The sequence below is a fragment of the Balaenoptera musculus genome, chromosome 15 (assembly GCF_009873245.2).
Source record: "Balaenoptera musculus isolate JJ_BM4_2016_0621 chromosome 15, mBalMus1.pri.v3, whole genome shotgun sequence".
Lineage (NCBI taxonomy): Eukaryota > Metazoa > Chordata > Mammalia > Artiodactyla > Balaenopteridae > Balaenoptera > Balaenoptera musculus.
In genome coordinates this window covers 43609328-43624915 of record NC_045799.1, presented here as the reverse complement: position 1 = coordinate 43624915, position 15588 = coordinate 43609328, and the positions used below count along the sequence as shown (strand labels likewise).

Genomic DNA, 15588 nt, shown 5'->3' with positions numbered 1-15588 from the left:
GGTGGAGCACCTGGCAGGGCCCCCTTGCCCACTGTGCTCAGCAGCAGAAGCATTTCTGTTCCGACATTGGGTATCGTGAGGGCTGGAGGTGGGGGCAGGTCAGTCTGCGAGGACTCGAGTTAATTTCACTCGAGACAGGCCGAGGCAGTGGGGGGAGAATTCACACTACCTTTCCTGCACTACAGGCTCAGCCGCCGTGGGTGAGCCGGGACCGGCATGTGCCTGAATCACCTCGAGATTTACCCTTAGATAAATGTGCGGTCACATCACGACGGTCTCTGAGTTCCGCCTGGTCCCTGCGCTGCTTCCACACCATCCGACATCCGTCTCTGCTCTGCATTCTGCTTCTTGGCCACTCCGAGCTGGGTCTTTGTTAGGACATTTCAGCCTTGACAGAAGATCCAAAGCAGGTGAAGCCTGGGGCCGGGGTGGGCAGGGGCAGCTCAAACGTCCCTGCGCATACCCCAGCTGGGCCCCAGGCAGGCCCTGCTCGAGGCTCACCTCCACATCCTCTCCTCTCTCAGTGGCCTGATGCATCACATGGCCAGGGACTGTCATGCTGGGAATGACCTTCACAAGCCCCCAGCAGCCAGGAGACGAGATCAGGGTGGCTTCACCAGAAGGGGGTGCTGGGCAACTGGACTTGTTAAAAGCTTCTATAACCCTCTCCTGCTGCCCTGCCCTGGGCCAGACTATTCTGATAAGAGGGAAGTCCTGCTGTGACTTCCCAGGCATCCAGAGGTGCAGATCTGGGTTGTTCCCCGGTGAGCCGCCTTTGTAAATTCAGCATCCTCCACAGCCTCCCTCCCCACACCTGGGGCTCGGGATGGACGCTGTCCCTGGGACAGCCCAGCTCCTGCTCTGGAGGAGCATTTCTTGTCCCATCTCTCAGGGCACCAGTTCAATGCGTTTTTCTCTAAAGCCTGCATCTCATCCACTGAAGGACACAGAAACCCTGGGCAGGGGGTGGGTCGCAGGCAGGCTGAGCTGCTCACCTGTGGGGTCTGCACGGGCGGTGCTTCCTGGGTGTGGTTTTGCATCCTTGTTCTCTGTGCTCTAGACCAGCACCCACGGCCAGGGCTCCATGTGACGAGGGGGTCTCGTGTCGTCCAGCCTGGTAGCTCCTGGCCACGTGGCACCTGAGTATTTAACTATGGCCACTGCCACCAAGGGACTAAGTATTTTATTTTATTGTTTTTTTTACTTATATCTAACTAGCCACCTGCGATTAGTGATTGGCCAGCACAGTGGTCTAGAGACAGGTAAGTTTACCAAATAACAGTCTAAGATAGGTGAGCGCTTATTGTGTATTTCCTCCCCGTAAGACAGTGAATTTTTTAAGTGTTCTCTTTTGAGTGAATAGGTCTCTTCCAGTTTTGTTCCAAGGATTATATTCAACAACAAAGAATAGCGTTATTTGATCAAAAAGCATCACCACAAAAAAGAAGAGAATGAACAAAATAAAGCTTTATTTGAACGGCCCTGCAGATCATTTTGAGGCCCTGGTCGCTGTCCCAGTTTATAGCTGTCATTTCATAAGTAGCACCCTAACCATAATCCGCCAAGTCCAGCAAACTGCTACCGGTACAGGTGGTGAGAGCTGCCAATCTGTGTGCTACAGCCAAGGCCACCCGTCCTCACCTTGTCACCGAGAGGCCAGCACAGCCACTTATGGCGGGTGTTGAGCACTCCAGGTCCCCGCGAACACGTGCACAGCTGCAGGGTACCGCCCTCTGTGGGGTGCAGGTTGGAGCAGCCCTCCTGTCCTCCAGGACCCAGCTCAGCAGGCCACCCTCCCAGCACTCCACAAGTGGGCCCTCTCATGCTTGGCTATCAATAGGCACTTTGCAACCTAATGGTCGACGTTGTCTTGCTAAGTCCAGAGGACCCAAGGCACGTTGGAAAAGGGAGAGACCTGGCTCAGAGTAGGGAGGTAGGGCAGTTTTCAGGGACCCAGTTCCGGCTGCATTACTGAGTCCCTGGCTTCCCTGAACAGCCCTAGGCATGGAGCACGCCAACTGGCTGTTGAGTGTCCAAGGCCGGGGGGAGGGGAATGTTTCCAGACCGCAAGCTGCAGAACCACATGTGACCGGAGCCCTTCAGAGCTGAAAAGCGCGCCCATCCCCACAGGTGCTTTTAGCGGTTAGATTTCATCACACACAAACCAAGAGAAGTGGAAACATACACCAAAAACAGATGCTGTGGGCTTGAGAGATTTCAAGATGGCTGTGTTCAGACGGAGGCACAAACATTTCCAATTCGGATTTCAAGTAGGCCAAACGGTACCCAAAAGTGCACCCTCCAACCCTCCACATTTCCCCATGAGCGGAGGCAAAGAAGGAGCTTTTTTTAACTGTTAAGAAGAGTGTGTACAAGTAAACCACACATTGCACATATGTGTTTGCACCATTTTTCTTTTGAAATATAAAAGTATAAAAATAAAATTTCCACCTTTCGTTTCTAGAAACACCTGGAGAAAACATGACTGCTTGTAGTTTCCAGTCACCTGAGCAGGCACAGGGGCTCCACCTTCCTGTGCTGTCAGGAAGACATGGGAATGGAGGTGACGGACTTTTCACCGGGAAACCAAATTCAGGGCAAGTGGGAGAAAGCTCACCCTGTGTGAGGACCTGTCATGGGTCCCCACGTAGAGGGAAGGCCGGGACTTGGGGCTTCGTGTGGAGGGCAGTGTGGGTTCCGCTGGGGCGTCTAGGAACAAGCCGACTCGGGAGCTGTGTTCTAGGAGCGTAATTTTGGGGCCTGGCTCGGGGTCTCGGCAGAGCCATCGTCACTGGGCGGCCCCCCACTTGTCTTTGTACTCCTGGTAGGCGCTCAGTATCTCCGTGATGACAGTGGGGTCCTCCAGTGTGGTGGTGTCCCCCAGGTCCTGAGCTCTGCCTGTGACGATCTTCCTCAGGAGCCTCCGCATGACTTTTCCAGACCGAGTTTTTGGAAGACGTTTCACTACCTGGCAGGGAAGGCGCAGCATTAGACTTTGGGTGGTGCCCAGACTCCCAGCCTGTGTCCGATGGCGTTGAGATGAGGAGGGTACTGCTCAAGGGAGGACACCCCTCCCCGGGGACCCGACAGGAATGGCTGACGTGCAGCCCACCCCAGAGAACAGCGGGGCCGTGGCCTCTGGTTTTACCCTCCTCCATCTGGACCTAAAGCTGAAATCAGCCGTGGTCAGGGGTTTAGCTGAGCCTCCACCGGGGGGCTCTCCCCTAACCAGGTGGACCTCACTGCCGACACGCATTTCTCCTGCCCACTACACCGGGAGGCTCCCAGGCATTCTCGGGGCACCTTGTCTCCTCCCCCAGCTGGGGCCGTAGTTGGCTTTTTCTAACATAAGAAGCAAGGGGTGCTTAAGAGGAAAATGTCTTGCTTAGTGTTTGAAACGTAGCCTTTGACATTTTCCAACTACAGGCATCCAGCGTCAAGGCGATATGTTAAGGGCTGCATTTGGGGCCTGTAACAGTGGCCTCTCTTTTGAAAGAGTCCAGTTAACCTACGGGGAGTTCAGGTGAAGCTCTGGTCACCGGGCCGACAGTCTGACCTTGTACGGCACCGAGTGAAGCTGGGCCCTCCTGCCACCGAGGCCCAGCTCCCAGCCAAGGAAGGAGTGAAAAGCCAGCAGGGCTGAGAAGGTGGCCCAGCTCCTCCTTGAAACTGACCCCAACACAGGCTCCCAGGCAGGGTCTGGCGGTGTTTCCTCACCGGCCCGGGAACCTCTGGTCCCACTCCAGGCCTCTGTTTACAATCCACGATGCTCCACGGCCCAGCCCGGCCCCTGCGCAGGTGGCTGTGTCTCCCTCCGTCCGAGGACGCAGCAGCCCACCGCCCTTGCCCACCTCCTGCCACCGTCCCCCGTCAATGATGGGAAGCGAGGAGGAGCAGTGCTGTGGCCCCTGAGGCACGTCCACTCACCAGGACCTGGTCGGGCACCGCGTACTTGGCGATCTTAGAGGCCACCACCGACCGGAGCTCCTTCACCACCACGTCTGCGTCACCCGCGTCATCTTTCAACACGATGAAGGCGAACGCAGCTGGAAGGAGAGCAGAGGTTCAGGCGCATCAGACCACGACCCACCTCCCGGGGCAGCATGTTTCACACAAATCGCCATATATCCAAAGGGGCTTTAAATCATAGGCCGGTGACCCTGTGGCAGCTGGTCCCTTTAGCTGCAGCCCCGAAGGTGCATTTCCATTTTCATTCAAGGTGGAAGTGACTCCACTGGCTCCTCTGGTGCCCCGGGTGGCGGGCACGTGTGGAGAGACCCTGGAGCCGTGACTCACCTCTGTCCGCACACCCGTGACACAGCCGTGACGTGGGCTGTAGGAGACTCACTCTCCACCCCATGCGACAGGTGTGGAAACACTGCCCAGGCACTAGTCTCTGGGCACGTGTCCAGCCTGTGGACACCAGCCCCGTGGCTATTTAAAGGTAAGTTAAATGTAAAATGCAACTCCCCAGTCACGTGAGCCACATGTAGCCGGGTCCCACCATGTGGACAGCACAGACGAAGAATGGCTCCGTCGAGGCAGGAAGTTCTGTTGGGCTGTGCTGGTCAACCAGTATTTTAGCACAAACACCAGGTTTTGTTTTCAATACTTCAGCGAGGATCAGAGTGGCTCCCACGGGCGTCCAGCACGTTTCTCCTTAACCCACCGGGGATGATCTCGCACACGGACCCAACTCCAACTCCATTTCTCTCCACGTGAGCAATCGCTGTCCCAGCGCCACTTGGGACGGTCTGTCCTTTCCCCGCTGACCCACACTGTCCTGCCTCCAAGCCAAAGGTCTCTCCACAGCCTCCTTCTTGCTCACTGACCTGTCCGTCCCTGCACCGAGCCCACCCCATCCTGAGCTACACTCCCTGCGCACCACCTAACCCCCACTGGTCCTGTCCATCTGCCTCTCCCCTCTCCCCCAGCCCCTCCAGCACATGAGCCCCCGGGGCAGGGACTTAGGTCGCTCTCCAGGTCTGCGTCCTAATCACACGAGACCTGGGGGCTCCCCTCCGTCAGATCGAGTGCAAACAGAGACAGTGGGGACAAATACACACCCACAGCTTTTGCTGTTGTTCATGTTTTACAAGCGGACAAATGCTCAAATTTGTTAGAAATCAGGAAAATGCACATCCTCGTACCCGATACACGAATTCTCCCCCAAAGCCTGGTAGGCAACGCCAGAGTGGCTTAGGATGCAGGAAAGGGCTGCTGGCGGGAGCGTGATGTGGCCCAAGACCCCTGAGACGCACACTCGAGGACCCGTCCTGTCTCATACCCTCGACCCCGCAACAGCCCCCCACATCCCAGCCCCTGTTATCAGGGGCGACATCCTCACGGGCACATCCTTCTGTGGCAACTGAAAACGCTTTTTTAAAGCACTTAAATAAGTGTTCAATTTTCCAACAGGTTGGCTTAGAGACAGTAAGTAACAAAAGAAGAGCACACAGGCGTGGCTGGGAGGCAGGTGACACTGGGTCATCGTGCATCCTGACAGCAGGAGGGAGAGTGCCCAGGCCATTCAGCCGGGCAGTAGAAGTCAGTCTGCCCAGCAGTGCAGCACAAGGTCAGAGAGTGTCTGGGTCACGCCAGGCCAGGCCGGGCCAGTGTGACTGCTACGTGCCTAGCATTACAACACTCGGGTGACCCTGCCCCTTCCCAGACCCACCGCTTAGAAACTGGCGGACTTTGGAACAAAGTGTGTCCCCAGTAAGGACCAGTCCAATCACTGGCTCTGTGCTCCCCTGGCCCATCGCTGTGCAGGGGGAACCACAGGTCAGACTCCTCCAAAGAGCCTCAGGCCAGTCAAGGAGCCGCTGCAAGGCACGGGGCGCTGTGACGGAGCACGTGTGAGGGACGTGTGGGCAGCACAGGGCATTTGCACACACTGTCCCTGACAGGGCCGCCAGGGCCCTGTGGACGGGGAGGAAGCTCTCCAAGCTCAGCTGGGCCAAACAGGTCACAACTGCTTGTGGGTGAGTGTCCTTAAAGGACGGCAGAACCAGGACATTTCAGAGTCCTGACTTTTTTCTAACACTTGTGTCTGTTCAGCCTCCTCACCCAAAATCTCCACTTGAGAGAGACGTGAACCAGCAGCCTGACCCACAAGAAAGCCCCGGCCCCCGCCCACCGAGTCTGCTTCTCCTACAGGAGCCCTGGCCCCAGGGCCAGGAGGGTCCTCGGGGGACACGCACCTTCTCCCTTGATGTCGTGGGGGTAGCCGATGACGGCGGTCTCGGGCACTGCAGGGTGGTCAGCCTGGGCACGACAGAGAACGCAGAGGTGAGGCAGCGACTCAGCCAATGACGACCACCCCAGACCCCAGGCAGCGGCAGCCGGTGGCGGTGCAGGGCACGGAGGCCGGCTGGGCTCACCATGGCGTCCTCAATCTCCGCCGTCCCCAGCCGGTGGCCGCTGATGTTGATGACATCGTCCATCCGCCCCGTGATCTGGTAGTAGCCGTCCTCAGTTCGGTAAGCCCCGTCTCCTGTGAAGTAGTAGCCTGCACCACAGAGGGGGATTCAGCACCAGCTCCGAACTGGGACCCAGCGGGGCTCCCGTCCTTCCATGAGGGACACCCCCTGGACAGGAAGAAGCACCGAAGACCCCCTGCTGACGCAACCCCCCCCCATGGAGACACCTCTCTGGTGCTGCTAAGCTGGTGCCAGTAAAGGGCAGAGGGGCTGCCAGACAGCAGGAGGCTGCGAACGTCTGGAAGCAGAAGATACGAGGAGCCCACTCGAGCTTCCCCAAGGGTGAGTGTCGCTGACATGCTTGCGAATGCAGAGCATCGGTTCCCAGGGGCACACGTGTACGTGAACTCCCACCCAACGACACGACACAAGCCGGGGAGACAACGACACGGAGACCGGGGGGAGGCCTGGAGCCACCGCGATTGTCACCAAGGTGGCGTCCTGCTCTTCTCCTGGGAGCCCATGGCCTGAGCCCCTGGGAGAACCCCAAGCTGGACCGCTCCTGGCTCAGAGGTAAGGAAAGGAGGGAGAGTTCACGCAACCCCCGGCCCCTCGGAAACGGTTCTGAGACCGAGTCCAGCGGTGGCAGGAAAGGCTCACCCGGGTAGGCCTCGAAGTAGGCGTCCATGAATCGCTGGTGATCTCCGAAGATGGTCCGGGCCATGCCTGGCCAGGCCTGGGACAGGCACAGAGCCCCGGACACACCTCCACCCTTCAGGACATTTCCCTGCAGACCCGGGAGATGGGGAGACAGAAGGAGTGACCATCTCGCGTTCTCCGAACTGCCAGGCCCAACGCAGGAACAGGACAAGTGCCCCAGAGGGAGCTGCCCGGAGCTTTCTCCTCTGAGAGGAGACCCTGCAGTGGGTGCCGCGCGACGGGGGAGGGCAGCCGAGGCCAGGGGGGCGGGGGGGGGGGGGCGGGGGGGGGCACATGGACGGGGAGACTCACCTTCTCGTCCATGAGAACAGGGACGATGCCAAACAAGGGCCTCATCGCCATGCAGGGCAGGATTTTTGCCCCCTCCTCCGAGGGCCGCGGCGAGATGCAGATGCCCCCCGTTTCTGCGGGCGGTACAGGAAGAAACACCAGTGGGCCTGGGGCTACTGACACGTGTATCCAGACCATATGGACACAGGGTCCACACACACGGCTGCTCTCCAGAGTGGGAGGGGGTAGACCTGCCCGTCCGGGGCAAGGAAACAGCCCCCAGTGACAAAAGGACCTCTGAGGAGAAACCAGGCTTGGGTGCCGGTCCCCTCCACTGTGGAAATGAGAGCGGGCCGGGGGCCAGGTTCAGCTCCAGGAGCCACGGCCCCCATCCCGTGCTGTGGGGACACAGGGACGGCGGAAAGGAAGGCGGAGGGAAAGAACGCCCATGGGTCCTGCCCCCAGGCATTCCTCTGGCTCCGGCCTCCATCAGCCTGCATGGGAAGGGCCCCCCCCAAGACTCTGCTGTAGGGAACATCCGGGGCCTTCCTGAACCATGAGGCCCGCGCCACTGGGAACGTCTCACTTCCTGGCTTCTTGAAGGACGAGGCCTCAGCCACGTTTATTACGTCAGTGGCGGTCTCTTGCCCCCCAAATCCTGATAAGTCAGACACCCCAGACGAGGGGGGCAAATCAAAACACAGTGGCGCAGAAAAAACTCCTTTCCCTCTAGATCCAAATCTAGACTCAAGATCGCTTAAACAGCAGGACCCATCACTGGGCCACACCGGGTTCAGGAGGTGGGCCGCCAAGGAAGGGAACCTTCGCGGGGCCCTGTGTCGCCCCTCCGCCCCCTCCCGGGCCCCACCTTACAGATGAGGAAACAGAGGCTCAGGGAAGCCTTCGCACCCATGTCTCACAGCTGCAGAGCGGCAGCTGCTGCCCCGAGCTTCCTCTCCCCACACGCCAGGCGCCCGTTGAGCTGATGCTCCGCGCTCCCTGCCCCTCCCCCGGGGACGTGCTCACCTGTCTGCCACCAGGTGTCCACCAGCGTGCACCGGCTGTCCCCCACCACCCTGTGCAGCCACTCCCAGGCCTCCTGGTTGATCGGCTCTCCCACTGCACCCACACGAGAGAGAGAAGATGTTAAGAGACCTCAAAAAGGCTGAAACCAAAAGGAGCTGATTTCACGACGAAAACAGCTCTATAATTTTCCCAAAAGACACAAAAGGAGACTTGAAAAAGCAGTGAGATCATCAGGTTTATGGCTATGGAAGAACACAAATGACAATGAGATATTTTCACCATCAGAGGGTCAAAAACCAAGAAGTTGGCAAGAGTGTGGAGGAAACAACACCACACACACTGCTGGAGTGCAGTTTGGAGAGCGATTGGAGTGTTTCTCTTCCCGTTTAGAAGTGCACACACCCGTTGCAACTGCTTTGGACGCCTGCTGGTGAGGGAACCCACTATAAAGCCAGACACACTCGTCCTGTGACTGGAGGAGGTCGCTCCAGGCACCCACCCCCAGAAGCGGACACGGACGAGGATGTTCCCATGGCCAAGAGCTAAAAACTGTCCGTGGAGAGGAGAATGGCAAAGTGAATCGTGGCACGTTCGTGAGGGACCACCACCGGCCAAGGCATGAATTGTCCCAGGTGCAGGAACCGCCGTGCTATTCACCCACCTGCCAGCACGGCTCACTGATGCTGATGGAAGAAACGTCCACACGTCGAGGTGCGGGGAAGTCATTCTGGCTCACACACCATTTAACTCAGACCTTATGCTAACTGGAACAGCCTGCCAAACGTACACTGCACATCTGCGTTAATCATTAAAGAAAAGGGCACGCTGTCCAGAAGTAAAGAATGTCTGAAGATAGAGATAAATGCCTCCCTGGGACGCCAATGCTGGGACTCCTTTGATGATAAGACTCCCTTCCCAGAGCCAAGGCTATACTGACTCTCTGTGTACGTGCTGATCTGCTTTTTTGAAACCTTGAAGGAATGTATCCCTGACTTGTTTGATGTTCTTTGTCCTGATAAAACTGCTGAAAACCGTGCTTCTCTGGAGCAGTTCCCTTAGAGCTATAGTCCTCAGCTTGGTTTGAATAATAAAATTCTCTTCTATTCTTATTATAGATTGGTTACTGATTATTTTCCTCGACAATACCCTGGTCTCAGGAAACCCCCGCAGGGCTCTGCTGTTGGAGCTGGTTATGCAGCAGGGGTGCCCCCAAGCTACACAGAGCCCAGCCAGCTGGTGAGGACCCCCTGGGGGGAGTAGGGGGTCCCTGCACACTCGCTGCTGCCTGGTCCAACCAGAGAGTGGCTCTGGTCACAGCCCTTGTAGAGTGAGGCCCATAGGAGCCCGCCCCTGGCCTGGGGGACGCGCAGCAGAGCGCTCTGAGCACCTGCCTTGTCACCTGCGTACTGCTTCCTTAGTAACCGAATCCCCTGCAGGAGAACAGGCCTGGCGCCTTCCACCTCCCGGGACCACCTCAACTCAGGGTAACCCAGGTCACCTTTCCAAAACGCTCTCACATGACTTGGCGACATCTATCCTGATTACGAGTGGAGATAACCTTTGACCTCACAACTCCCTCCCTGCCTGGAAACACGCACCCAAGGGCAGAATGGCACTGATGACAGCGCTGGGAACAGCAGGGGGTGAGAGCCTGGGCAGCCACTAGGGAAAGGGCTCGGGCCTGACCTTCCAACGGTGGTGAGTTTTCATAACGAAGATGGAGCACAGACAACATCACAATGCTGAGCCCCAGACCCTTAACGGCTGTGGGCTCCCAGAAGGGGCTTCCACGTGGGACATCTGCTTTCTACTGGCTGCAGCGCATCACGTGAACTCAGCGCAGACACAGCCTTTGTGATGAAACCATCCGGAGACCTGCGCTGGCTCTGGCACACACATGGCTCCTGCAGCCGCTCACCTGAGCCCAGGGTCCGCAGGGAGGAGCGGTCATACTTCTTCACCCAGGAATCCTCGAATTTCAGCAGCAGCCGGAAGGCCGTCGGGGCGCCATAGAACTGATTGATCTTCAGCCTCTGCACCATCTCCCAGTACCGACCTACGAGAGGCCCCGGGTCACGTCACCTCCATGAGCCGCACTTAGAGGCGGCCCACGTTACCGTGCGCCGGACGTGTGCAGGCACCCACGGTGTCCACGAAACCCACTCTGCATCCACCTCCGGGACGGGAGGGGCTCCCCATGGGGCCGCCTCCCGCACTCCCCACGTCGGAGGCTGGAGCCTCCGCTTGGCCCTGGGTGCCGACCCACACGCTGATAGCCCATGTCCTGACCCACGGGACACAACGAGGAATCGGGTCAAAGGGATATTACCGTGAAGTAGCACCAATGCAGAGCCCGCATTCAGGCACATTTAAATGGTCTCTAGTGGCGACCCGTGCTTCCCCTGGAGCAGCAGCGGCACCCAGGACGCACGCGCCCCGTCAACCCCCCAACTCGCCGCCACCACTCTGCACACAGGAGGTTGAGGCCACCTGAGACTCGGCTCTCATCCCTAGCCGGGCCCCCTGTGCGTCTTCCGGGAGCACATCTGGCCCCTGCGGGAGGCTGGAGAGAACCTGGGAGGGGGGGACCAAAGTTCCAGGCACCAAACCATCAGCACTATGGACCGCCTGCGCAAGAGCCTGGGCAAGAGCCTGGGCAAGAGCCTCGGCAGAGCCGCCAACCTTCGGTCACGTTTGAACAAACACTTGAAGACGCTGTGCCGCAAGGGAGGAAGATGCCAGGGGAGCAAGACGTGGGTCCTCAAAGGCACCCCTCTCCATGGTGGCGGCTCCAGGCCACACACCACGAGCTCGGCCCGAGTGGCCCGAAGGCACAGGCAGTAGGGCACACGGGGAGGCTGGCCACTGGCCTCGGCTTCGAGGAAGGGCAGGATCCAGTCAGGTGGCCGCAGAGGTTAGAGGGACACCAGGGTGGGTGGTCTCTCGAAGGCTCCAGAGATTGGACCCCCTCCCATTGCACGTGTGATCCCACTGCAGGCCTGGCCCGGCCCCTGCCGCCCGGCAGCTTTGTCACAAGAACCCACGAGCCTGACCCGAGCAAAGCCTCCAGCCTGCAGCCCGCACCCCCCCAACCTCTCCTCCCTCCTCCTGCCCCTCCTGCACTCCGCACCAGCGTCGGGGTAAACCGGGGTGCTCTCAAAAAGGACGCTGGTCGCTCCATTGCAGAGAGGCCCGTACACCACGTAGCTGTGTCCCGTAATCCAGCCGATGTCAGCCACGCAGCCAAAGACGTCACCTGGCCAGTAGTCAAACACAAACTGCAGAAACAGGAGGAGGGGCTGTCAGGAGCCTGTCACCCGCTCCCACATGTCACAGGGCGTGTTCTGTCCCACGGCCCCCGAGAGCAGGAGTGAGGGCAGAGCAGCCACAGCAGTGATGAGAGGGGAACCACTGGTGACAGCAGCGCCAGGCCCGCAGATGACAGCGAAAGAAGCCGGACTTCAGAGGGGACACTCTTTGAGCCCCAGCACAAAGCCCACCCATACGCTGGAGGTCGCCTAGCACTAGTCCTGAGGCGGGCGGGGATGGGAGTTTTGGGGGAGCGGGCAGATGTCGGGGCCTGAAGGAGCGGGAGATGCTCGCCACACGTGTACCCACAGGTAAAACTCCATCCAGTCCTATGTCTAAAATAAGGGCACCTTTCTGCATTAAGTTACACCATAGTTTTTTGTTTTTTTGGTTTTTTACACCATAGTTTTTTAAATCCTTTTAAAACTGCAAAAAACAAAAGCCAAAAAGACCAAGAAACGCATCAAGCATCATCAGCTTCTAAGAGTCTGAGAGACACGGGCATCTCCTTATTCTTGCCAAAAGGTCAAACCTGAACCTGACCCTGTCTGTGGGTCCACTTGCCCTTTTGCAGGAGACACTGAGGACAGAGAGACACACAGCCGGGCACTACGACCGACAACGTTCAAGGAAATGAAGGGATGGAGGGAAACCCATTGGCTAAACTTGGCTTAAAAGGCTTACCCAAAACAGTCAGTGGGCAAGAGTAAGCTACAGTACCTAGGGATGCACATTTGGGTGACAAAACTAGAAAGGGCAGGGACACTATGGGCCATGAAGGGGCTTCTGTGTGAGGCTGGCGATGTGCCAGTTTTTGACTGAAGTGAGTTTGTCCAGCAATAATTCATTAAGCCACACATTTGATTTCGGTGGTTTTCTATATCTGTGTTCTATTTTGCAATAAAGATGTTTTTTCAACCTTTGGGCGAGTGGCCCAGTCTCTTGCTGCCACAGACACACACTGAGGTCCCCCAGGAGTTTCCAGACAGCACAGTGGTCTCGAGCCTGCCAGGGTCCTGTGGAGCCATGACCCAAGGCAGAGGGTTGGAAACTGCACTCCCACTGCACCGGTGAAGCAGGACGCCCACATCCCAAGGCCCACAGCATCCCGGAACTGAGAGGATTTTTAATACGAGGACCCACAGTGCCACATCTTTCAAGGGGCTGGCGACCTCTCCACCTGCCGTTCTTGGAAGGAGAACAGGAGCCCGGGACCGGCCACGCTCCAAAGGGCACCCTGACCCCACTGCTCACCCTGAAACCTGCCCATGTCCCCACCGTCCCTGCAGAGTCAACTGTCCTTTTCCCTGAAGAAACCAACAGTCCTAATACCTTCAGCAGGTGCACGGGCGGACACACACACACACACACACACACGTACACACTCATCGACACACGCTTATGTACAGAAGGCTGAAAGTTTCTATTCCTAATGCTTTAAAATGCCCTCACTGTATTGAAGAGAAATTCAAAAGATGGTCCCGTCCTTACATCCCCACTTCTTTTGCTCATGTAGACAGTGTCCTGGTAATGCTTGAAAACAAAAAATGAAGACTCTTTCACCACATTTACAGCTCCCCTCATGCTAATTTTGTTATAAATTGATGGAAACACGTTGACCCATTCTGTGACTTTCTTGGTGTTCGGTCTCGGTAGCTACATTTTCCGAAGTGTTCTGACTTACACTACATGTCAGTCTTTGCAGCATGCCCACCCAGAGCTTAGCAAGAGGCTTTCAGACGAGAACAGCTCTGTGATGCTCACAGTCACCCAGCGGCCAGAAGATAGCGGCTTTAACATGGACTGTGTCAAGCATAATACCTCGTCTTCCAGGCCTGGTTCTGTGCCACGTCTATCTTTCTGCCTCACTTCCGCATCTTCAGTGCTGCCCGCAAGTGGCTGCCACTCCCAGGCCTCATCTTTGCCCTCCCAGGACCCGCTCGTCGTCCATGCTCATCCGTGAGGTCCACCTCCGGATGACCAGGCCTGGCCGATCAGCATATCCCACTCCCACCCCCACCACAGTGACTGAGTGGGCGGGGCCCTGGACCCCAGCCAGACTGTAGGTGCTCTCAGCGTCCAAGCCCTGCCTGGATGCGCCTGGGCTTCCCGGTCACGTGGCCAGTCAGCTCCCCTGCTGCTGGCATTGCCTAGGGCTGAGTTCTGCCTTTGGCCAGAGAGAGAGTCTGGTCCACAGACAATATCCTGAGACCCCATCCCACCTGGGGAGCGTCAGCTATTCCCCAAGGCAACCAGGGATGCATGTTAACCAAAATCCCCCCACCCACCCATGTTTAAATGAGTGCTGATTTTTAAATGCATTTACTATAATAAAACTGTGCCAGATCATTTGCTTTATAATCCTTAAAGGATGGTCCCCTGTAATACAATTTCCATACACTAAATTTAAGTCTCCTCATAAAAGCAAGTCTTTTTTAAAATTTTCCTTTTAAAATGTGGCCCCAGTAAGCAGAGCCTAGAGGCCACAGCACTTTTAGAGGCCCATGAAAATGTTTTACTTTCTTTTAAAACCAGATAAAAAAGACCTCTTAAGTAGAAGAAAGCGTCTTAACAAATAACAATAGTGTACTCATATTTACACCAACCTTGTTGTATAGGAGAAGAGCCCAGGAAGGCCAGAGCACCTGGACTCCCAGCACCTGAAAGCAGCCATGCCAGCCAGCACATCAGGCCTAGGGAGGGCTTGGCACACGTGTGACGGGCTAAAGACCAGCAGAAGACACAGGTCCAGGACCCAGGCCCTTCCGACAAGGACAGAAACTCAGCCCCCCAAGCCCACCCCTCCACCACGCTGATGCCAGGACACCCGGCCCTGCTCGTGAACACATGAGGAGAAGATGTTAGCAGGAGCTCTGGCCCCAGTCCAGCCTCTCCTGGCCCCCCGCCCGGAGCCCCCCGGGGCAGCGCCCTACCCGGTGCGTCAGAGCGGCGTACAGCAGGTAGCCCGCCTGGGTGTGGACAAGCCCCTTGGGCGTCCCAGTGCTCCCCGAGGTGTACAGCAGGAAGAGCGTGTCCTCACTGCCCATGCTCTCCGGGGCGCACACTGGCTCCTCCTTGGCCATTTCCTGTGAGGGAGAAGACCAGACAGCCCGTCACGGGCAGTGACCTTGCCCCTGCACCCGGCGTCCCCTCGGCCTCAGGACTCGGCAGACAGGGTTCAGAGTTCACCTTCTCTAGCCTGCCCTAGTTTAATTCCAAATAAAAGGATGGATCCAGTCATTTCTGTTATGTTAAATGTTTCCCTCTGTTTGTGGAATTTGAGTTCCATCTTCCCTACCAGGATGGAAGCCCATCAAATAGCAAAGGGGAACCCTGGGCACCTCTGGGGGACCCAGATTGAGAACCACAATCTGACAAGACTCAGACTCAGTTAATCCAATGACAACCCCTTCTCCTCAAACTATACAAAAGGAGATAAACCCACCTGCTCAAGGGGGATGTCCAGATCCCCCATGTGAACCTTGTTGTCTGTCCTGTGAGCCACGAGGACATGCTGGACGGTTGGGCAGAGCTTTATGGCTTCGTCCACAATCTTCTTCAGCTCCACCACGCGCCCTCCCCGGAGTCCTTGGTTGAAGGTGATAACCACCTTGCACTTGGCTATCGGAGTCAAAGGCAGGTAATTCTGGTCAGTTTCCTCCCCACTCTGACCTTCACAGCCCAGACAGCCACACACCCCAGGCCTAAAGTTGTGACAGAGAAAGTCCATCCTTGAGCAAGAGAGTCAACAAAAAAAAGTGAAGTTCCACCTGCTCTGGGATCTTTGTGCTCAGAGCAGGAGCGCCAGCCTTTTCCCGGCTCTGGGAAGAGCAGGTGTAAC

General features: G+C 57.2%; 1 protein-coding gene across 2 annotated transcripts in view; it reads right to left on the bottom strand.

The window, feature by feature from the left end:
* Positions 1 to 1452: 1452 nt before the first annotated feature.
* The window catches only part of ACSS1 (acyl-CoA synthetase short chain family member 1), a 41976-nt gene continuing 27840 nt past the window's right edge, over positions 1453 to 15588 (bottom strand). Inside the window, exons 4-14 of one of the 2 annotated variants that reach the window (XM_036825516.1) lie at positions 15193 to 15368; positions 14681 to 14833; positions 11569 to 11716; positions 10357 to 10494; positions 8439 to 8531; positions 7434 to 7546; positions 7083 to 7209; positions 6384 to 6511; positions 6204 to 6267; positions 3928 to 4046; positions 1453 to 2968 (exon numbers count right to left, since the gene is read on the bottom strand). In XM_036825516.1, coding sequence (XP_036681411.1) covers positions 2789 to 2968; positions 3928 to 4046; positions 6204 to 6267; positions 6384 to 6511; positions 7083 to 7209; positions 7434 to 7546; positions 8439 to 8531; positions 10357 to 10494; positions 11569 to 11716; positions 14681 to 14833; positions 15193 to 15368 — 1439 coding nt within the window. In that variant the 3' untranslated portion in view covers positions 1453 to 2788. The remainder of the gene's footprint in view (positions 2969 to 3927; positions 4047 to 6203; positions 6268 to 6383; positions 6512 to 7082; positions 7210 to 7433; positions 7547 to 8438; positions 8532 to 10356; positions 10495 to 11568; positions 11717 to 14680; positions 14834 to 15192; positions 15369 to 15588) is intronic. The other variant, XM_036825517.1, reaches the window with a different exon arrangement.